The 24456-nt window shown below is 45.1% G+C and overlaps 1 protein-coding gene across 1 annotated transcript in view; it reads right to left on the reverse strand.

Moving 5' to 3' along the window:
* MAML3 (mastermind like transcriptional coactivator 3) overlaps positions 1–20320 on the reverse strand; it is a 426464-nt gene extending 406144 nt beyond the window's left edge. Inside the window, exon 1 of the mRNA XM_065878219.1 lies at positions 19841–20320. Coding sequence (XP_065734291.1) covers positions 19841–20320 — 480 coding nt within the window. The remainder of the gene's footprint in view (positions 1–19840) is intronic.
* Between the last annotated feature and the right edge of the window lie 4136 nt (positions 20321–24456).

The following is a 24456-nucleotide window of genomic DNA, read 5'->3' on the forward strand; positions in this document are numbered from 1 at the left end:
AGAGGCAGAAGCTGCCTGGGAATTTGTGCAGAACCAAAAAGATGTGTCAGTAGGGAACAAGCCACAAAGGAAAGTCAGAATGGGATTTCCACGAGGCTTCCCATGTATCTCCAAGACACGTGCAGAAACATTTCCTCTCAGTATTTCAAAAAGCAATGAAGGGTCCACGTCCAAACGTCTCCTGGCGGTCCCTGCACCTTCTTTACCTCTTTTCCCCCCTTTCTATCTAGCTCTCTTCCCAGAGCCCCTCTCCTCCATCTCCACTGGTGGTGACAGTACGGCAAGAACATCTGCAGTCGCCCACTGCTCCCAGCACCAGGCCAGAGGCTGAGAAGCAGCAAAGGAGAAGGTTCTTTGGGTCATCTGCCTTCAGCCTCCTCTCAAGAACAAGACCTCTGGGTGTCCCCCAGTCTCCTGAATACGTGAATGCTCTCTCCGATTTCTATGACATCAGAGATGTCACCACTTCCATATGCTTCTCTTAATAAGAAAAGTTCAGGACTTCCGTGGCGGTCCACTGGTTAAGACTCCGTGCTTCCACTGCAGGGGGCACCGGTTCGATCCCTGGTCAGGGAACTAAGATCCCGCGTGCTGTGCGGTGCGGCCAAACACAATAACAAACAAACAAAAATCTACTTTAAAAAAAACAAAGGACCATCCATCTAAAGGCACAGTGGTCATGAGACTGTTCAGCACTTGGGCAAAAGGGTTTTGTTCACCTACCGTAAGGAGCGGCCAAGGTGGGTTCTACGCCAGTGTAACCATCGCCCCTGGTCTCGGCCTTGTCCACACTCTGCAGCTTGTCCCTGACCTCTTAGCATCACGCATGCGTCACTAATAACAAGCTTAGGAAAGGGAAAAGGAGGAGAGCTGCATTCTCTATGAATGCCTGTGTTCCCTGGTCCTTCTCTCCCAGAAGAATAGAGTTAATCAAGCAAGAGACTCAGTAAAACTAAGAAAAAGAGACGTTCTTATTCATGTATTGACACTCACCACAAAGTCTGGCCTATCTCAACGCGTCCCTTTCCTTTCGCATCTACCTGGTCCCCTCATAGGACCAAAAAAAAAAAAAGGAAAAACAAAGGTGACTTCCAGTTAACGATGTTCCTCACAACTGTGTAGTCAAGGGGAGGAAAAACACCCTTTCTAACTTCCTCTGGCACTAACTGAAAACTCTGGACTTTGGGGAGGCTATTAGAAAAAGGTTAAATATGAGACTCGATAATGACATACCAGGGGACTCATGTCAGGGTTGTTTGAACACTACTCAGAAGCAATTGCTGTCGAGAGCTGGCGACCACTTTAAAGAGCTCTGGAAGAGAGGCGACATCTGCAAGTAGATGCCTCCGTGGTGCCCTGGGAGGAGCAGGCTAAAGACTTCTTATTTTGCACGAACATTCTTGAAAATATTCATTCTCCGTTCTTTAATTCAAAGATTACTTGATACTCATATCCGGTAATTCTTTCCCATACGTGGCATATTTTCTTGTATTGTTCTTTGTTTAATTTTCGTTTTACAAAGACATAGCTTTATGTACGCACCAGTACCCTCCCCTTTCTTTCACTGCTATAGCGTTTCTGGTCCACATCTTTGGACTTCATATTTCATTTATGCTAAACAAATTTGTCAATTATTTAATATCATCCGCAAGCATTTACTTCAAAAGTCATATTGGTATAACTTAAAAATGAGTATGCAACCCTTTCCTGCCCCTAAAGCTAGATCATTCTCTCTTATAAAATTTGTAGTTTTACCCAAAGCACTTTGTACTATCAATTACAGGGTTATGAACAACCAGCCACTAACGCTACCTGATTGGCTTACCATCCCCTGGTGCTTTATAATGATAACTAGGTAGTATATAATTACACAGTCCCCAGAAGATACTTATAATTGAATCACAGGGCATTTTGTGAATGTTTGGGACAACAATTAGAGGACCACAAAGTGACAGTATTTCTAACTCTCGCCAGCTAGAATGTAAATGAAGCACCCTAAAATTCAATTATAAGAGTCCTTTAGGTATTAAATAATTATAATACGAATCACATTGGGGGGGGTCAAGTTTTTTTTTAATTGAACTCTCCCCACAACCCCTGAAGATTTTTATTTCCTAAGTATAAAACAACACGGCTGGATTTTCAGATTGACCGTTCTTCATCCAACCGGAAAAGCTGTACCAAATGTAGAAGGTCAATAGCCTGTTTCTACTTTTGCTTTGCCACCCACTCATTTGGTGACCTAGTAAGTGAGCTGAATCTCACTGTAGCTCTACTTATCCCATAAGCGCACTGCGTAATTAGAATATCCAATATTATTGTGCAAATATAAAATGGCCAAAAAGATATTTACAAATTTAATTCAATGGAAACAAGGATACTTCGTCTAGCCAAATGTTCACCTATTCTTTTTTTTTTTTTTTTTTTCGGTACGTGGGCCTCTCACTGCTGTGGCCTCTCCCGTTGCGGAGCACAGGCTCCGGACGCGCAGGCTCAGCGGCCACGGCTCACGGGCCCAGCCGCTCCGCGGCATGTGGGATCTTCCCGGACCGGGCCACGATCCCGCGTCCCCTGCATCGGCAGGCGGACTCTCAACCACTGCGCCACCAGGGAAGTCCGTTCACCTATTCTTAACACCCCAAAATGTCTTATCATTTCTTACCCTCACCTTCTTCCTCTTGTCTCCTGCTTTCCTTTCTAGCTCTTTCTTTTTCCCCTATTTGTCCCTTCCAACTTCTCTACCAGCTGCCCCTTGAGGGAGGCTGTGATAGTTGTAGCAAAACCTCCATCGCTTCTCGGCCTTTTGGCTAAGATCAAGTGCAAAACCTCCAGAGTAGCTGTGGGTAGCTCTACAGGTGCCCAGGATGAGGAAGAGGGAGAGTCAAGTGTAGGTCTTTTTTAGTCATTCTCTTCTTGCTTCCATATCTTAAAGGGAGACAAGGTTAAGACTGCTCCCCTAACTCAGGAAACTCAGGAAGGTAAGAGCCGAAATACCTCTCCCTTGACTATGACTTGTGAAAACACACCATTAAGGGAAGGTTGACAGAATGTTCCCACCATCAAGGAGCTCCTACAACCAACCCAGCAAGTAAACAGCAAACAGCACCCCACTCATTCCTCGGGATGCTCTGCATCACATCCAGGGACAGGCATCCACTCTCCCAGGCCCCGAATGCTACGGCAAGTGCCTCCCCACTTATACCAGATTTCTGGCAGATCGATTTTCCTCCATTTAGAAACATTTTTATCAAGGCCAGTGAACACAAGTGTAAAACTAAAGGCCTGAAAAAATATCAGCTCCCCCAGAAGAGCGTTCAGATGTAATCTGATTAGTCATTAGTAGAACATCACAGAAATAAATAAATATACATACACATACATATGTATATTTTTTTCCCAGTAGATTCGGCCTTGGAATGACATTTGTTCACGAGAAAAAGAAATTCACTCATTCCAGCTTCAGAATACAAGCTTTATGGGTGTTCTGCAAAAAAAAAAAAAAAAAAAAAAAAACCCATAGAGATCAAGAATATGGTGACATTTGGTGCTCCTCCATCGTCGTATCCCCCCCCACCCCCCGTTTTCTCCTTTCAGCTCCTGAAATAAAAATATTCTCAGGCAGGCAGCACAATAGCACAGGCTACCGCCCTTCCTCATGGAGTGTGATTCTCTCTGAGACTCGCCTTCTGCTATGTTTGCAGGAACCACTCTCCCAGGACAGTGCGGCCCTTCTGGGTCTCCCCTTGCGCTTTGGAGTCAAGAAGAGAGGAACCAGAATGAGTGACCCTGACTCCGTAGAGGCTGGCGTCATAAAGGCTTCAAGGATGATGGCACGACTCCGGCCGACGTGGGGCACATTTGCGGGGCGGCCAAGGAGACCCCTCTGAGGAAAGTGAAGTTAATTAGTCTTTTTATGCGTACACACATGCCAGCTTCACACATTTAAAAAAAAGACCCATGCTAAGCAAAGGGCCTATTTTAGCAACGTCTTTTAAAAACTAGATAGACGGGCACACGCGCTCCCTGGGAGCAGCAACACACTAGCCCTAACATACTTGCTGGCTTTAGCTATTCTAGCCTTTAGAATGAAGAGGGAATGTGCAAAGTGCATCTGAAAAGCACTAAACACAAAACAAAACAATGGTTGCTCGTGAGAAGAAGTGAGCCCCCGGTGAAGTAATGCATCCCTAATAATTCACTGGCATTCCTGCAGAAAATTTTCCTTTGGTAATGGAGCCACTGGGCTGCCATGGAGAAAAAAGATCCCAGTTTCTCCTTGTGGAACAAATGATCTGATTAGTGACCAAAGGAAGGAGGCGTGAACGCTCCCCAAGCCTGAGATTTTCCTCGTGGCCAGAGTCAGCCACCGTACAGCACGGCTGGCCTGGAGCCAAGAGCCCTCCTGCCAAGGAGACTAGAAGTTTCTGAAGAGCCACCACAGGCCCGGTGCTGGGAGAGTCGCCCAGACAAAAGCGAGCCACCGAGTCCAACAACTGGCTTGCAAGGCACCATATGCTCCGCAATATTGCTCTGCTGCAGCACGGGGCCTGTGCGCGGGGTTCCCGCGTCCTGCACAGCTGTCAGCCCAGGAGCTGTTTCATCATTATTTTCACTGTTTTATTACTTTTCTGGGAATTCAAATCAGTGTAACCGCGCTTGATGCACCGCGTGAAAAATGGTGTCTCCCTCCCCCTCCTCCTTCAACCTAATGAATTGCCTTTTTTCATATCAAAGAGTAATGAGCACCAAACCACATAATATTTATTCATGGAACAAAAGATAGAGGAATGGAGTGGGTGGGGGAAGCAGAAGCAGCTCCTGGGTGTGGAGAGGAGCAAAGCAGCACATTTTAAAGGAGCTCTTCACACTGATCCCCAGCGAAGATTCCCTGCGCAGGGAAATGCACATCTTTCCACTCTCCCCACCCACTCCTAGCCCACCTTCAAGCTAGTTCCGGGTCAATGCTTAGAGATCCTGCAGCTGAGAGCTGACAGTCACCTAACGGAACTCATCCCATAGACTGGACCGTGAACTGTCTCAACATTTTCTCTCTCAGTGAAACTCCCCTACAAAGCCTTCTCTCCGCTCCTATGAGCATTTAACCAGTATATCTCAGAACGTTCTACATAGATCCCTTTTTTCCATATCATCATGACCTCCACTGTGGATGAGGGCATGATTTGGCCCAGGGAGGAAGCTCTGTAGGAATAATGGCTACACGGGAGCCTCGTTTGCTCATTTCTCTTACTTAGATGTTGCGAATTTTACCCCGCCCCCTTCCCTTTTTGACATAGTCAACCTCTCACACTCTGTTCCACACATTTTCTTTTTAATCCAGAAAAGAGAAAATAATGTACGATAGTCGGAATAATTTAATCCAACCAATGAAAAAGAATACATATATTATTATATTCATATATATAACTGAATCACTGAAACTAACACAACATTGTAAATTAACTATACTTCAATTTAAAAGTGGTTTAAAAAAATGCTATGCTGGGATCACTAATCATTAGAGAAATGCAAGTCAAAACTACAATGAGATATCATCTCACACCAGTCAGAATGGCCATCATGAAAAAACCTAGAAACAATAAATGCTGGAGAGGGTGTGGAGAAAAGGGAACGCTCTTGCACTGTTGGTGGGAATGTAAATTGATACAGCCACTACGGAGAACACTATGGAGGTTCCTTAAAAGACTGAAAATAGAATTACCATATGACCCAGCAATCCCACTACTGGGCATGTACCCTGAGAATACCAGAGTCATGTACCACAATGTTCATTGCAGCTCTATTTACAACAGCCAGGACATGGAAGCAACCTAAGTGTCCATCGACAGATGAATGGATAAAGAAGATGTGGCACATATATACAATGGAATATTACTCAACCGTAAAAAGAAACGAAATTGAGTTACTTGCAGTGAGGTGGATGGACCTAGAGACTGTCATACAGAGTGAAGTAAATCAGAAAGAGAAAAACAAATGCCGCACGCTAAAACATATATACGGAATCTTAAAAAAAAAAAAAAAAAAAACGGTTCTGAAGAACCTAGGGGCAGGACAGGAATAAAGACGTAGATGTAGAGAATGGACTTGAGGACACGGGGAGGGGGAAGGGTAAGCTGGGACAAAGTGAGAGAGTGGCATGGACTTATATATACTACCAAATGTAAAACAGATAGCTAGTGGGAAGCAGCTGCGTGGCACAGGGAGATCAGCTCGGTGCTTTGTGTCCACCTAGAGGAGTGGGATAGGGAGGGTGGGAGGGAGACGCAAGAGGGAAGAGATATGAGGATATATGTATATGTATAGCTGATTCACTTTGTTACACAGCAGAAACTAACACACCATTGTAAAGCAACTGTACTCCAATAAAGATGTTAAAAAAAATTTTACGTTGGGAATAAAAAAGTATTTTATAAACTGTGAAAAATATTTAAATTCTTAAAAATCACACAATAATCCACTTCCTCTTATAACCCGGGCCACCCAGATGGTTGTGAATTTTAACACTGAAGAATTTATCTGGATAATTTCCCTCAAACCCAGTAATGGAATCCTTTGCTTAAGCAACCCTCTTGCTTCCTCCTGTTACAGTCTCAGTTCTGTAAGTCTGTCAAAGCTAATTATCTCTCTTCTCAAATCTATTGCTCTTCAGTGTATCATGAACACACAGATTACAAAAAGTTGAAGAAAACAAGTGAAGTGTGCATTACACTGTGAAGGAAAAGACAGACATAAATAATTACTCAGCATATCTACTCTCTGTTAATAGAGTAATGAAAATGGCATTAGGAAGAAAGGATGAGAACACCAAAGCCAGCCAATCCCCCTTCCCTCTTCCATATATGGTTGTCCCCGCCCCCATGAGCCAATACGAGAAACTCCAACACCGTCACTTTAGAGTAGAGAGGAAAGCAAAATTCTTAGGTTGGCAGTCCTTTGACATTCCAGCCCACAGATAAACACGGAGCCTACCAAACCAGTAACACAGACAACCTGCACCTCAGCAGAGGGAACAAAGACACGATTCTCCCAGGCACACACTATCATTAAGCTCCCTTCCTTGAAACTATTGTTACATATTTCCAAGTGTTCCATCTGGAATCTCAGACCATAAACTTCAGGTTAAGAAAAAGCCCTTGAATGATTCATATCAGTCCTTTCAATCTAAGACCAGGATCAAACACTGAAGGAAAAAAAAAAAAAAAAAAAGCAACAGTCCATTTGAATTTCAATAGCCGGGGTGCCAGATTTCCCAGATCCCCAAAGTACCAGTTTATCCTACTTTGCTACCCTGCAAGTTACCATGACATGGTCCAAGTTCATCGCGGGCTCCAGACCTATTCCACTCTAACATATACAACCTCCCCCCCCCAATTTTTTTTTTTGATATGGTTATCCAATGTTATGACAAACAGCTTTTTCAAACAGTCCTTCAATAGGTTCCGAGAAGTCAGCAGCATGAAATCCAAATCTCAAGTCATTGTTTCCGTGCTTCATGGAAGAAAACGAATGTGTTTTGAACATGTTTTTAAAAATCCAATAACAGCTGCAAACCATTTAGGAATTCCCAGTTAAACTGCAAAAGACATTTTCAACCGTTTTAGCTGCAACAACTTCTAAACTGAGAAAGCTGCTTCTTTATATAAACCACCTCTGTTTACCCAACACCAGAGGATCTCGCAGGAAAGGGCTACTGCAGGATGGTGAACAGTTAAGAGAATGTTACAACCAGGGAGGTGCTGATTTGCACACACCACTGTGAGGAAATACCTGAAGTGATTAAAGATAAACACCACCTGCATACTCTGCAAAGGCAGCCACTGCTGCAGCCACATTTCTTGTCAAGGAGGACGGGAGGAAGGACGCACTGAAATACCACAGTGGATTAGAACTGGGGAAGAAAGGAGCCCAGAATAGAGGATGGGAGTGGGCCTAGGGGATGTATGTTTTACCCCCGCTGGGAACTCACTTAGCCATTCTGAAGCCAAAACTCAAGAACCAACCGTTAAAGCAGTTTTATTTCTTTTACTTAGTACCCAGAAAGTTTTGTCCAGCTCTGACAAACTGTCCGATTTCTTTGCATAAATGCTAACGTTAACCTCCAGATATACCTCTGAATGAATCTGTGTCCATAGTTATTGGACTCTCTTCAAAGCAACAGGTCTGAAACACTTCCTTTTTGTAAGATATGTTTTTTAAAAACTCCATAAATAATGAGGTAAGACTTGATTCTAAGCATTTATTACCTATTCCAAATCATCTCTGGACTCTTTCAAAGAGAAATAAGAAAATGCTTTTCAAAGGAATTAGCAATTAGAAGTATACTGCAGCATAGCTGTAATCTCACCAGCCTTTGGAAAGCAGTTTTTATCTAATAGCTATAATCAGATAGCTATGAAACAACTAATATTCAAAAGAGAGAAGCATTTATCTGTCTACAATCATGTAAAGGTAAAATGTTATACTTGGGGCAAAATGCAAGGCAGCTGTCCACCTTAAACATATGTGGAAGTCATCCTTCAAAGAAGACATTCTAGTGCTAGAAATGAAAGAAACAGATCCAGGAAAAATCAGAAGCAAGCACAAAAAAAGTCAGATGACACTCCTCAGAGGGACAGTAGACTAGCAAAAACTAAACTCACCGTTTAAACTTGGCTGTCAGCAGAGGAGTCAAAGGTTGAAGTTGTATTGCGTGACCAGAGGAGCAACTTGAGGAACGTCTTCGTTGATCGCACTGGCTGGCCTAGTTGCAAGATTAGGAGCAAGGTTCTTATTTTATGTGCCCAACCAACTCTTGCTATGTAAGCTACTGAAGCAGAAGCTACCCAGCTGTCTTTAAACTGAAGCCCCCTCCCCTAAAGGCTGCACTGGGCACACAGCTGCATTTGCTTAGCAGGCCAAAGGGGTTTTTCCCACTAAGATGCTATGCAATGCAGCTAAGTGGCAGAAAATGGCTGCCTACTCAGTATCTAGGTCATCAGTCGAAGCAGAGCGCTTGGTTTATTGGAATCACTTGGGAGAGAATGACCTCTGAAGTTGACACCAATCACCTACATCTCCACCCTCGGTTTACTTCTGTTGTTCGCATCACTGCCACCTACCTTTTGTACAAGTTTCCAGGTCCTCCTGTCACTTGACGAAGGTAAAACATGAGACGGTGGTAAAGGAGACGAGGAAAGAGGGACACATGAGGCCAGAGGTATGTGAGGCCGAGAGACAGCAAAGGGGGGGATCCTCGTTAGAAAACAGCAGGGCCAGCCGAGGCAGCACTACCACGGATCTTCACGTGGGCTCCTGTTCAAACCGATCTTAAAACCTAAAGGAAGTTCAAATAGGTGAGGATTGCTCCTTAGGAGGTCATGGTTAGTTAGAGAAGGCAGCTGCTCACTCAACCTTTTCAAGAGAAAACCCTTCAGTCAGGTGAAGGCAGAATAATGTTGTAGAGCGTAAAGACAAAAAAAAAAAAAAAAAAAATGTAAAGAGCGTAGATCCTAGAGCCAAACTCCTCCGGCTCCGTAAAAATATAGACTATAGTTCTTAGTATCTCGCGGTAGGGCTGCTTCCAGGCCAGAGGTAAATCAAAATGACCAAGAAGCCTGAAGGAGGGCGGTCTCAAGACCACTTCAGCACCTGTGTGTAATGAAAACTGATAGGACTCACTGTGGAAACAAACGCTGTAAAGCAACTGTGGAGGCAAGTCCATTTGGATGCATTTTCTACAGCTGGCCAGGTCAGCAGGTTGTTATTACCATGTTACACAGATGACTGGATTAGTCAGGGTAACTGAACCTGTAGGAAGTGGCAACTCACGGACCTGGGATTTTTATGACCACTCAGAGGGCACCCGCTGCCACCCCAGGTACTGTATCACCAATGGATACACATTTGACACTAAAGCCATGCAGGCCTGGGGAACACAAAGCTCAGGAAAGGTAAAGAGAACTACAAACTTGTTCAAGACAGTGAGTTTCCCACTTTCACAGCATGAACAGGAGCTGTTAACTAGACTCCTACTCACTTGGTCATTGGGACCAGATGAAAAGAAAGTCATTGGTGTAACACGTGTGGCCAGATATACAGCCTTTAAAAATTCAGTGTTCACGCAGACTGCAAAGACACACACCGGCTGCTAGAGTTGATACTTTTTTTTTTAAGCCATATTTTTCAGGAGACACAATGATCATTTGCCCTAAAATAGGTTGTAATAAGATTCGAGGCCTATGTTAAAACAATATTAGATTAAGAGATTTTTTTTTGGCCAACTTCTTCTGTTTATACATATTACATATACGGAAAAAAGTTCAAATCTGTGCTACAGAAATGCTCACATATACAAGGATATATGGATAAGGATGTTCATTGCAATTAAGTAAGGCTTAATTGGCAGAAAATGAGGAACTACCAGAGTCTCTCGAAATAAGGGATCATTCAATAAATTATGGAACGTTTTATTATGGAATGCTATATAACAGTTTAAAAAATGAGTTGAAGATCTATGTGGATTGAATTGGACAGGTCTCCAAAATATATTATGTGGAAAAAGTAAATCTCAGAACCACATTTATAATATGATTCCATTCAAGTAGGAAAAAACTAACGTGTGGTGTGTGGTGATGTACACTTATAGTATATATGTGAGCAAAAAGAAGAAGGTCTGGAGAGAGAGATTCTAAACCGTGATAACTTCTGGGGGCAGAGGGGAGACACTGAGGAAGAGGAATCAAGTCACTTAATCTACTCATTTTCATTGAGCAATTTATTCCACAAATATTTGGAGTTCCTCCCACGTAGAGGTAGGTCTTTTTTTGTTGTTGCTTTTTTATTTTCTGGCCGCGCCACGTGGCTTGTGGGAACTTAGTTCCCTGACCAGGGATCGAACTCCGGCACTGGACCTCCAGGGAATTCCCAGTTAGATCTTTTTCTATCATGAGGATATAAAGAGGATTAAAGAGACAAAAGCCCTATCCTCTTTTCACTGGTATTTTATTTTTGTATTGTTTTAAAGTTTTATAATTTAAAAAAGATGTCATCTATTCTCCAACATTTCAGCTAATTGAACAACTTTTGCTGGCGCATTTTCGCTCATCAACACAGCCCATTTCATCTGTGAACAGCTTCCATTTTCATATAATTGTTTTTTTAATATATTAAACCAAACCTTACTCCTAATAACCGCCAACCACTGATTCTAACTTTATCCCCTTGAGGCCATAAAGAGCACATCTAATCCTTTTTTCACATGACAGCCCTTCAAATATTTTAAGAAAGCAATCATATCATCCCTGAAATCAGACTAAACACCGCGAGGTCTCCCAACTGTTCTTCATGTGACATGGTTTCAAGTCCCTGCACCTTTCTGCTTGTTTCTTTCTAAATGCTCCCTCTCTTTGTCTAATTTCCTCTAAAAGCTTGATGTCAAGCGGTGATTATGGTGCTACAAGTGTTACCTAGTCCAGAAAAAGGAAAGAAAGATGATCACCAGCCTCGTTTTTAACAACCATCCTTTAATCTTATTCTCCACCACACCAACTAACCCTCTCCCCTCCACAAACTGATTTTATTTGAAAGACAGTGAAATAAATGTTGCTTTAGAAAGCAATGCAAGAAAGCTATAGAAAGCTTGCAAGAAGATACAAAGCATTTAGTATCCTTGGGATTTTCCTAAATGTTGGGTTATTAATGACTTCCATTAACACGTTCTCATAAAACCATAAAGACCATTTTATACAGCTAATCTGAAACATGAATGATGCTCTGCTGTGAGTCCAACCAGAGCAAGGACCCTGGTTCACTACTGTATCCCCAATGCCTAGAAATAGTGTCCAATACGTAGCAGTTGCTCAAGCCCTTACCATGAGACCTTGGCTTATGCCTTAGTGAAATATGCCCCAAATCACTCTAAGTCTGCACCTGGGTGGGAGGCACGCACATGAGTGATAGGACAGTAATTCATAAAAATAAGCCTAGCCTTTGTGTAGCACCATCAAGTCTTTGGGACTCTTAACATATATTAATTCATTTGAGCCGAACAATCGCTCCGGGAGGTAAAAAGAATGACTACTGTTCACCTTCCCAGCATGAAGTGAAAAGCCAGACTGTCCCATGGCCAGAGCTGAGATGCTCTACCTCCCAGCAGCATCCCCACCCCTCTCCACCCGGTTAAGTAGTAAGAGTGTTTTTGAAAAGCTGTAAGGAAAGCCACACTCTGTACTTTCAACATTCTAGGGGAGCTCCTCGTTTAAGGCAGGGTTTCTCAAAAGCAGCAACATTGGTATTTTGGACAGGGTGACTCTTTCTTGTGGGTGCACTGTAGGATGTTTAACAGCATCCCCTGGCTTCTGCCCACTAGACAGCAGTAGCACCCCTCCAGTTGTGACAACTGAAAAATGTGTCCCAACATTGCCAAACGTTCAGGGCGGGGGCAAAATCTCCACCGATTGAGAATTTCTGACTTAAAGGAATCCTATGGTAAATACATTTAAGTGGCAGAAGTAGTCCTTTAAAGGAGCATGGAAATCTTTTAGGAAGTGATTTTTTCCCCCAGATATTGCAATACAAACAACAATGCCATTAGCTCCGAAAAATACATATTTGAGTTTTAGTAAGGTCTGCAGGTTCAGAATAGACTACTAAAAGCACATGTTATCGCCATAAACTCCTAAGGCGCCAGGATACTGTTTACCCCAAATGAGCAAAACCAATCACCTCTTTTGCCACCCATTCCAGGAGATGCCTCCAAAATCCTCACCCCCTCTTGCCTCTCTTAACCTTACCACTAGAGCTCCTAAAGTCCTTTACTGGGTGCCAGTCCCTTTAGATTCACTCTCAATCACTGAGTTACTTTCAGCATCTAACAAACAATCAAAGAAAGAGAAATAACCCACCACTGTGAGAGTGAAGGGCACTAGTAGAGCTTGTCTTAGAGCTGTGCAATCCTTTTGAGTCACAGTTACGACCCAGTTGAATCTGCACAAATAGACTCAGCACTTCAGCCTTTTCTTTTGAAGGGAAAGAAGCCCCGGCCCTGCCATGGGTTTTCTTGCGAGAGGGAAGGAAAGAAATGATACAGTAATGTATCCTAAAAATCGTCTTCGCACACATAAGCACAAGTAAAATGTGTTGAGGACTGAGAGTCCGTGACGTGAAACATTACAAAACCAGATTCTACCCAACAGAATGGAGACTTCAGGAGTTAGAAATTCTGGAGGTTGTTAGTTTAAATAGCTCGCTCAAGTTTTCTATGGTTGTTAAGCCATTGCTTAAGGTGGATAAATGTTAGTTATTCTTACTTTAAAAGATTCTACTTCAGCATAAAGGTCATTCCAACCAATGGAAGGTCCAATATAATTAAAAGAGGTGTCTAAATTATTCTTAGGAAATCACTTTCCTTATGTCAGAAGAAGTACTGAAGGCCTGTTGAGATTTTTATTAAATTCCCCCAAGAACAGAATGCACAGCTTGCCATAAAAAAAAAAAAAAAAAGCACTGAGCCATAGTAGTAATGGCTTTTTCTATGCATGTGTGTATGGTGGCCCTAAGGGAACACCGTGTTTCTTTCCCAAATGGAGTTTTTTATCCACAGCTCAAAAGCCCCTCAACTGTTTAACAGATGGAATAGCCAGGTATACTTTTAAAACAAAGTGTGCGCCTTCTCTGATCCACGGAATAGAACCCTACGATCTTTAAGTATTCATTATACGGCAGACCCTCAACTCCATTTTCTGAGTGATTTTATCCAGTCTTATTCCTTTAGTTCTTTAAACTTTGTTAGATTTAAACAAAAAGAAAAGGTTGGGGTTTTTTTTTCCTAAGTTTTTGGTGATAGCTGATTTTCCAAAAGCTCCATTTCCATCTCACAAACATGAATAGTGAATTTTTGAATGTGTCTGTCTGAAAAGCACGCTGTATTTTTTAAATGAAAATTTGATTTGCGGGATCCAATAACTTTGGCGCAGACATCTGTAAATCAGCTTCTTTTGCAACGTCAAATTAGTTTGAAACAACATGAAAGACATTACTGAAAATGTCACAGGAAAGGGGAATAACTCAGCCAGAAACTGTTGAGAAGTCACTGACATCAAATCTAATGCTGATTAAAAAACAAACACCTGTTAGTCACTTAAACCTAGCTTAAACAATACTGAAAATCTAAAAAGAACATACTACGCTGTCAGTCTTGGATGCAAGAGTGTGATTTAGCTTTTTCACTTCCATGAAGCACTACGGACTATGTACCAGAATCATTGAATGAATGAATGACATTTAAAAATCCAGTCTATTCTCTATGATTTTCACTAATGAAGAATAAATGGTATACTGAATCAAACCCATAATTATTCCAAAATAATTGGTATCTTATCCAATTGTTTCATTAGTTATAGAGGAGGAAGCACCAAAATTAAATTTCTCTTCTTATTGCTTCTTCCCACTCTTTGGTAAAAGTGCTAAAGATCAGTGAAGAGACCAAAAGGTTGGCAGCAGGAGGCGGAAAGAAAAACAAGGCAAACAGCTGGATCTGAAAACTCAATAATCAGCCTCTGAATAATAGAGTGAAAAATGCAAAGCTATTTGGGAGAATCAAAAGGCAGATATTATGAAAATCTTGGGACTGAGTTTTAAATATGTTCCTTTTCATGAGACTTTGATGTCTGATTTATTTCACAGTTCTCTATGATGGGTAATGTGGAAAGAGATGACAGAATTTAGCCATCTTAAGCTCAAGAATGTAGTACAGAAGTGTTAATTAATACACATGGAGCACTGATTGCAAGTAAAACTCTGTAAGCGACACTAAATAAACCCTAAGTACTTCAGACATATCCAAGAACTACTACGTAGTGTGCAGAATGGCTTATCATACTAGATTCCTCCTATAGCAGCAGCACGGATGAGAAAGAGGGAGAGATTCCCCCATTCTTATCTCAACCAAATGGAAAAACCTTGTCAGGAAACCTTTTTAACAACAGTTGGCTATATTGGTCTCAGAGAGGTATTTAGAAAATAACTCTATGTAACTCCATTTTAAGGTTTAAAATCCTCATTCTTCTTACAGAAATGTCGGTACACCTTGTCCGGGGACTGTTCATTTTCCTCATATCAAGTGGCAGAAAACCTCCAAAGATTCTAAAGCTTGCCCTTATGATTCTAATGCAACTGGATAGAAAGTATCAAACATGCCATCTGCCTGAAAACTCAGCATTCCCTGGGAAAGGAACTCAGCCTGAAGAGCATTTTGTAGATCATGATGAATGATTAACTAACTATGCCTGTACTTTTCTGATCGTTGGCTGCCCATTACTAAATAAAATGTACCACAACTAAAGTACATACATAACACAATTAAACATGTATTGTAGCGCTTTTTTTGTTCAATGCTTCTTGAGAATTAAAAGACAAACACTTGTTAAGCACAGGGAGATGAAATTTCAAAAAGTTTTTCACAAACTTAAGGCACACCCTGTGTGGGCTATGGAAGGTTTTTCAAGGGACACTATCAATCCTATCACCCAGGAAAGCAGAACAGGATAAGCCAAAGAAAAGGTTCATAGGAAAGATTTAGAAATGGTTTCACATTACAAGCTTGCCAAAAAACCTAGATACAAAGCCAGTAATTTACCTTCAACAGGATAAGAAATGGGAAACCGGATTCATTTATATGGAGTTTTAGCCCTGGACTAGTATGCTGACATTTCCTGGATCTCTTCCAGGAGTAGATGGGAACATTTTGGATAGGTTGCAGTTTTCTCTAATACTCAGCGTTTAATATGCTTATTATCAAATGAATTTTATGTGATAAACTCTTCAGAGCAGGAATCACATGGATTTATACAGTCTTTAAGCTGTGTATAAATTAAGCACACTCTGAAAGTTATGATGGCGCTATGAAGTAGAAAGGTTATCAAAACACGGAATTTATCCAGGTCAAGTAAGACTACCACCATTTTGAAATTCTGAAGACTGCATTGTCATGCTTTTTGGTATGCCTGAATGATTACACCTTTGTCAAGCCACTCTGTCTTTGGCTTGAGAATGAACCTGTCAGTTGGAATTTATCTTAAAATTTTAACCAGGACTTCAGGTTTAAGTACAGAAAATGAACAATGTCTCATTCTGCTACCACAAATTAAAACTATTTTAGGAGAAGACACCTTTTCAACGAGATTCTCTAATAGGTGAAATCAATAGTTCTCACCAACAACTCCTTTGGAGGGGAGGAGGGAGAGACCCTTCTGAATAAAGAAAGTGTGTGCGGGGAGAGTCATTTGACTACATGTCCAGAAACTACCTTTCACCTGAAGTAATGTAGCTTCCGACCCAGGCCTGGGCTATCCACTCTCTAACAGGGCTATTATGGACCCACACAAAACTGAGGCCCCTCCCAGCAGCCTGAAGCCAAAGGAAGATTTCTATTTCACCTCACCCACCCTGCTTCGGGTTTGCTTGTTTGCTTTTCATGCCTATGCTTGTAAATGTATAAGAAAACAAATCAAAAGAGGTAAAGCCTTGATTAGACTGCCTTCTTAATCCAAGCCAAGCAGAAAGAGAACTAATCAATATTTAGTACTTTGGACATACTGGCCCTCAGAAGGTAAACAATAGCAATAAAACAGAAAAGAATCCTATTCATCTTTATTTTTATCATCACCATCATTATTATTTGCCTCTGGTTGATTATGGCTTTCCTTTAGGGGTTTCCAAATAGCTCAATCTGAGAACTAATTATAATTGCTCTGTGCCCTGCCCCCCTCCCAGAGCCCAACTAAAATCCAGCAGCTAATTCAAAAAAAGGAAGATTAACGTGGTTTTCTGCAACCTGTTTTCAAGATTTTATCTCACACACAGGCTAAGTTAAAATACTCTTTCATTTCAGGGGCCAATGTACAATTTTAAACTATTTTTAAAGGAAAAATAACTTGTAGAGGAGGACGTTAACTTTTTTCCTTTCTTTTTTGTGGTACCTAGAATTCACATGCAACTCTTTGCTTAAGGTTTAAGGCTGTTTATTTTCATTACACTCATCACACATACTTGGACCACTTATATCAATGGGAGATGCATATGTGAAATACAGTTAAAGGTAGAACATACTCCTGTACATCGGTATAATCGATACGCTAAATTATTGTCACAAAATTGATAGAAAAATGTAATTTTCAGGCAATCATTTTTCAAGTCTGTTAACTTGCTGAACTGGGATTCACCAGGAAATTTACTGCTTCGGTCTCATCCACTCAAGTAAGCACTATCTTTTTGCATTTTCAAAAGTAAGCTCTGGCTTGGGTTTGCTACCTCCTTCCAGGTAACTTCAGGACCCTGGGTTTGCTCCCACCTGCGGGTGTATCACAACCCAGGCGCGCGCACCCGGAGTGCCCCCACTACCTCCCAGGGCAGACATGGCACCCTCGAGAGAACACAACCCAAACGCTAAAACTTTCCGGCCGCAAACTCTACTGCTCTCGCCCGCGATCAAAAGCGACCGGGCACCGGCTTTTTGTTCCAGCGCTGCTCAGCTGGCGAGGTAACGCCACAACAGTCCTCCATCCCCAAAGGTCGGGAGAGAGGCCGTGGGACTGAGATTTTTGAGCCTCCCGAAAAGCCCATTCCTACGCAATCCGAGCGTGTGGGGCGTACAAACACAGGAAAAGAGGGCGTGGAGCAGGCAACGACGATATTCTCAGCGCCTTTCAAATACTACTTGTCTCAGGTTCACGAAGTGAGTCTCCCCATCGGTGGCGGAGCGCGAAGCGGGGGGCGGGGAATGGGAGACGGCGCGGACCCGGAGAGAAATAGGTACCAGCAGGGCATGCGAGATACAGTCAAGATGCAGGTCCGACCCCGCCTCCGTGTACAATCAGAAAAGCTACAGTGTGTCAGTGGTTTTCGGCTTCCTGTTTGTAAAGCGAGAACCTCCCTCCCTGACTCTATGACCGTCGTTCTCCCTCCCCACCGAGTCCGCCTCTTCTTCGCGCTCCGGGCTAGCTCGGAGGCGGGGGGCGGGGTGGGTGGGGGGGGGGCGGCCGCGGGGGAGGGGCAGGGCCTCGGGGCGCAGCGCCCCTCCCAGCCGAGCGGCCTCCGGGGCGAGCAGGGCCGCGAGGCGGACAAAGCGCGTCCCGCTCCCTCCCCCATGGCCGCGTTCCAGAAGGGAGGGGGAAGGCGGGCTCGAGGAAGGTGGGAGGAGGAAAAGGAGTACGGAGGGGCGAGGAAGGGGAGGAGGGAAGGTGCTGCCGGCGGGACTGGGCAGGATCGCGCCGAGGAGGGAGGGGAGGGAGGAGGGGCTGGGCGGCCTCGGAGAGCAGGGAGGAGGGAAGGATTCTTGAAGCCCAAGATAAACAAATTGTTCCTCTTCACGTGCGGGGTGGGGGGAGGTGGGGAGGGTGGGGAGTGAGCGCGGCGGCCTCTCCTCTTCCCCTCCCCCAAGCCGGCTCTTTGTCACGGAACGCCCAGCGAAAGCCCGCGCCCGCACCCGCACCACCTCCGACGCCGACGACCCCCAGACCGGGGACGTGCGCGAGTTATAAGCCGCACGACGAGAGGGCCTCCCGCGCCGCCGATCGAGGTGCGGTCTGCAGGGGAAACGCGAGAAGGCGCGCGGCCCCGCTACGCTCCCGGATTCCCACTGCCCGCCCCACTCCGCACACGCGCGCAGCCCAAATCCGGGCCGTGCGGCGGCGGAGGGGGCTGCAGACACCTTTCTCAAGCTTCCGGCTCCCCCCCCCCGCCCCACGAAAGGAAAGCAAAAGAACCGGAGAGTGGAGATAGGAGAAAGGATTCTACCCTCAGGGTTAGGGGGTGGGAACTGCCCCTTCCTCCCGGAGAAGTTAAGCCATTGGCTGCTCCTCCTACCTCCAACCCACCCACCCAGCCATTTAAGCCTCTTTCACCTCCCCGCTACCTTCCACTCCTCCGGGCTTATCAGACTGGCCCGGAAAGTTGGCGGGGAGCGGGGCGGGAGAGCAGCGGAGAAAGCTCTGTGCAAGCAAGTTTAAGAGGAGGAGGGGAGAGAATCCCCGGCGAAGTTGCGTGGCGGGGACTCTCCGCGCAAGCCCAGGGCGTCGCTGTCCCCTCCAGCCCCGGCGAGTGCCGCGACCCTCGGAGCCGCTCCACCTGCCGGGCCGGCCCGGGGTCTCGAGCTGCGAGGGAGCGCATTCGCGCCCGCATCCGCGCGCGCTCTCGTGGACGCGCGCGCGCGCAGCCACCTTCGCTTGCTTCTCACCCACCTCAAAGTTCATTCACAAAACTCTCAGACTTTCTCAGCCCAAAGAGGGTGAGCTGGGGAGAGGAGACGAGAGTATCTCCCTTCCTCCCCCTCCTCCTCCCCCCAGGTTCGAGGGCCTGGTGCCCGCCCAGAATCTGCGACAGCATCCATTTCTCCCTGCACTCGGCGGACGTGCTGAGAGGGGTGGGCGAAGGGGGACCGGTCTGGGGAGCCCAGGCGGCCAGGCGAGGGGTGGGGTGGGGAGCGGTGAAGAGGAGGAGCGAGGTTTCAACTCTGGGTTCACTCTTTCAAATCGGTATCTAAGAAAGGGAGAGGGGGGTAAAACTTTTCCAGGGCCTCACTCCGACGCTCCTCCAGGCTCCCTCCGCCCCTCGCAGTCGTGACTGGCTTCTCCCCCTCTCGCCCCCTCTTCCCCAAATCTGACAACCCTGACAGATGAACAGGTAGCGGCGACGGCAGCTTTTACCTCACAAAAGTTGACGTTAACCCTTCGGCTTCAGCCCACTTCGCCCGCCGTGCAAATCAGATCCCCGTGCCCCCCGTGTAAGAAGCTCCACGGCCCCCCCCCCCCACGCGCGCGCCCCGTGCCCGCTGCCAGCGCGCCCTCACCATGATCAGCGTGTGGTTCCTCTGCTCCGCCGAGGCAGCCTCCGCATCTTGCTGGGGTTTGCTCTGGTGCTGTTGCTTGCCCGTGCCGGCGCCCGATTTCTTGGCCCTCTGCTCCAGGGTCCGCTGGTAGAGGCTCACGGTGTCCCGGCGCTCCAGCTCCAGCTGCGCCACCTGAGCCTGCTGGTACCTGTTCTCGCAGTTGACGTGGTGCCGCCGGCAGCCCTCGATGCGCTGGCGGAGCCGCTCCACCACCGTGCTGTGCTTGGGGACGGCCGCCGAGCCGCCGCCGGGGCCCCCGGAGCCGCCGCCGCCGCCGCCGCCGCAGCCGGCAGCCGGGTGATTGCTAGTCGGAGCAGCGGGAGTACTATTGGGAGTATTATTCACACCGATCCCGGCCCCGCCGAGGCTGCTGTTCAGGCTACTGTTGATGCAAATACTACTGCCATTCGCGGCAGCAGCGGGGGCTGCGAAATCCCCCATCCTGCTCCCCGGGCACACTATTTTGGAAGAACTTTTTTTATCCACCCCCTATCAGCCTCCTCCTTGGGTCCAAGGATTAAAATAGTTTAAGTGGAACGCGGGGGAGACGCAAGCACATGGATGGAAACAGCGATCCCGACCGGGCGAAAAAAAGGGGGAGAGATTTTGGGGTGGTTTTTTTTGTTTGTTTGTTTCCTTTTTTAAACTGTAAAGCTCGAGGGGAAAAAAGGGGGGTGTTATCAGAATACCATCAGACACCTATCAACAAAAAGAATCACAACAAACTGAGCCAGCAGCAAATCGGGTTGCAACTCAAGGGAAGATCCGTTCTTCGCCTGCCTTCTTTTTATAATCCATTATTTTCTAATAAATTCCAGGAGATTTCCGGTGGTTGGCAAGCATTTTCTCCCTACGTACCGAAAAACACACCCCATGTACACACACAAGCATATGCCTCCAGTGCGGACACGCGCGACACACACTCACTCCACACCGCATCGGAAAACGGCAAGCTTGCTTATTGCATTTTCCTTCCACAAAAAAAGTTTTGGTGTTTATGCCGCCCCGTGTTCTCAAAGTACTTTGGCTGCTCAGTTGCATTTCACAGGAACCTAGATATCGAATCCTCGGGCTGGGGGAAGTAAACACATGGACAGTCCGAGGCGACTGCAAAAGTAGATCGGTGAAGTCCTTTGCAAAACGCCGCGCGGAGAGCAGCCCCTAACGCTCGGCTGGGCTGCCGCTGCCGCCGCTGCTCCTGCCACCATCACAATGATCAACTGCTCGCCGCCGCCGCCGCCGCCTCCTCCTCCTCTCGCTCCTCCACCTCCTCCTCCTCCTCCATGCCAGCGGAGTGATATCAGGACGCGCGAGCTCAGTAAACACGGCAGCGGCGGCGGCTGGAGGCCGTGAGACAAGCCCGGGGACACGGCGCAAAACCCGGCGCGGACTCTCCGCCGGCAGGAGCGGGCGCTGCGCGCACCGGCACCCGGCTCCCGCCTCCCTCTGCTCGTCCTCCCCGCCCCTCCCACGCCCCCAACCTCACTGCCACCCGGACTGGGAAGCCGGCGCTGCCAGAAAAGAGAAAAAGAAAGATTCTGGGGGATCTCGGGAATGAATCAACTTTTGACGCGCGCGCGCGCGCGCGCGTGTGTGTGTGCGTGTGTGCGCGCGCGCGCGACTGTGTATATGTGTGTATGTGTGTGCGCGCGGACGACGGTGGGGACGCGCCTGGCTGGATTTAATTTCCTTATTCCAAACGAGGTATCAAATGATCCAAAGTTGTTGTTATACGTTTATACATTATATTGCAGAACTGTGCATGACCAGGCAGAAACATTGAAGCTTCGCAGCAGTTGTCTGTTATCCCTATCCATGTGGAAAGAAGACAAATGAGTGGCTTGTTTTTAAAACCCAGGTAATAAGTCCTCGCTAGTAGTAACCCTGCTTGTGGACACTTGTTCAAACTCTAGGCCAGTCTTAACACACAAATGCCAAATTATGAACAAAAAGAAATAGGCAACAAAAAACTTGGAATATTATTTAATTGGCTGTACATAATGATTGTTGCTATTAGGGCAATTATTGTTTTACTTACCCTTGGAAAAAAATTAAAACAAAGCAAGCAGGGACTTGGAGGTGAGACGAACAGTACATTTTAACAGACTGTTTTGAACACTAGGTGCTAATGACAGCAGTAATTAAGGGTCCTTCGTAAATCAAGTGGAAAGATTGCAGATTTCATGGATTAGAACTATAGGAAAAACACAGTATTTCACAGTTTGTCATAACAAAAACAAGCAAATATGACAGGCATACTTTATTGCTAGATATATTTCCTTCTGTTTAAGTGAATTCACAATAAGTACAATTAAAATGGAAGAACAACCACAGAAAGTAATCTAAACTTTCTGTCATTTCCCCAGATATTGAGTATCCAAAAAAAAAAAAACCCCACTAACAACAACTAAGGATCAAATATAATATCCTTGAATCTGGACTTAACCCATTGCAAATACGTAATTTTGAAAAAATTAAAATGGACAAACTGTTTCTGTGATCATTAGTAGGACAAAAATCTTGATTGTGAGCTGTTAATAGTAAGGCATTTTGTATTATCTCAATAAATCTTATAGAATTAGTTTTTTGGGTAAAAATACACCTCAGTTTTCTAAAATAGCCAGGAATAAAAGAACTTCGGATCTCATGCATTAGTCATGAGATCTGATTGAAACCATCTTCGTTTCTTGGCATTGCAGATTAGCATAGGATGCTGTTTCTAACCTCATAGTGTCAGCAATAAGAAGCTATATTTTTCTTCAATTAATCAGGTCTATATGGTGAACTATATCTTTAATATCCATTGAATTATCTGGTAAAATGGGCAGAAAATCTTGATTGGCATGGTGTGAGGTTACCTCCAAGCAGTGAAACCAATGTGAAAGAGTATCTTTCACTGAAGTTGCCATACTTTTTCAGAGGGCTAGTTAGTTACCATACAACTTTGTGTATCATAACTAACTGCCCCTCCTTCAAGTCTGTGAGGAAATTAAACTGAGTTCTATAGCAAAAAGTCAGTTCTGATTCTAAAAACATAGAGAAAATTATAAGAAATCATAAGAAAAAGACATCACGAAGTGGCCTTTGTCTATTGCACATGTTCACTAAATAATATCTGTATTAATTCAGGAAACATACGGTTTCACTGCAGAGAGGAAGCTATGACTCTGCATTCACTCTCCTCTCTCTGCACTAGAGTCTAATTCTTATCCCTCCTCCCCCGTGGCACCTATATCACCCATATAAGACTGCAGTTTGATTTACAGAGGCAGCAAGTTTGAGGGTCTTGAGCATTGAGTCTTTAGTCTGGAGACTTGGGTTCTAATTCTAGCTTCTTTCCTATGCCTCAGAATTTAACTTTTCACTGAGAGTTTGTCATTCTGAAAAAAAAATTCCAACGATAGCAGCAACGTGCATTCCCATTGAGCTGTTTACCTCTCCTATGACGAAAGGAAGCCAAAAATACACAAGAATTTGCATCCTTCCCTTTGAGGCATGAGCAGGTGGAGGATCACATTTTGTGGCTTTACCCCAGAGCTCCCCGAAGACAAGTGGAGCTACTCTTGCACAGCCACAGTATAGTTTGCTGCCCGAGTTTAGTGCATGAGTGGACTACAACACACACAAAAAGGCTGGCTGACTGTTCATGGGTATATGTACATACACACACACACACACACACACACACACACACACACACAAGCCACCAATCTTGTATCTCGTCAAGATAGTGGGAGTGGCAGCCATGAGCTCCAAGACCGAAATGCGGAGAAAAGAAGGACTGTGAAGCTGTGTGATGGCGAATGGGGGCGAGTCTTTGAGGAAATTGACCTGTGCAGTAAGTCTTCCACTGTGACACGCTTGAGGTCGGAAACCCCATCCTAACTGTGCAGGACGATTAGAAGAAAAAAGCAGGAAGTGAACAAGACTTAAGTCTTGAGCAATATAGGCAAGTTACCCTGAATTAGAGATGTTCATCTACTCCAGTGACTTTAGAAGAAGCAAAGGCTTTTATACTGGCTACTTCTAGATTCTCATGATATCTTCTTCTAAGGTTGCCAGCTTTGCTGGTCACCATCGTAAAGTGCTCCTCGAAAGTCATAGAGAAGTCCATGTTCTGGGGAAGCGATTTGAGTCCCTTCTCCCTACCAAGCACCCTGGTATCACAACCATCTTTATCTTTTATGTGAGCCTGCTACAAAGCCAAACTGCCGGATGGGAGCTATTGGACACATCATGAGTGCTATTGCTCTAGAATGGTGAAGAAATCTGAGATGCCGTAGCAGTGACGAGAAAGAAATTACGTGGTTGTATCCCGAGACTTTGATGATATCTCCCTGGGTGCCAAAGAGAAGAAGGGCTGGATGAAGAAGTACCTGTGCCAGGTTGTCCTGAGGCTCTGCCTCTAAGCCAAAGCTGGCAGTTCTAAGAAGTTGAACCAGATTCCCTGTTCTTTAGGTCAACTCTGCATCATCCTCCCATGTCCATCTGATAGGGCTCAGTGTCTCAGAGTCAAGAAAGAGGTCTCTGTGTAGAAACTCCAGTGTATGTGCCACTTCTGCAGCCCTATTAATGTG

The sequence above is a fragment of the Phocoena phocoena genome, chromosome 5 (genome assembly GCF_963924675.1).
Source record: "Phocoena phocoena chromosome 5, mPhoPho1.1, whole genome shotgun sequence".
Taxonomy (NCBI): domain Eukaryota; kingdom Metazoa; phylum Chordata; class Mammalia; order Artiodactyla; family Phocoenidae; genus Phocoena; species Phocoena phocoena.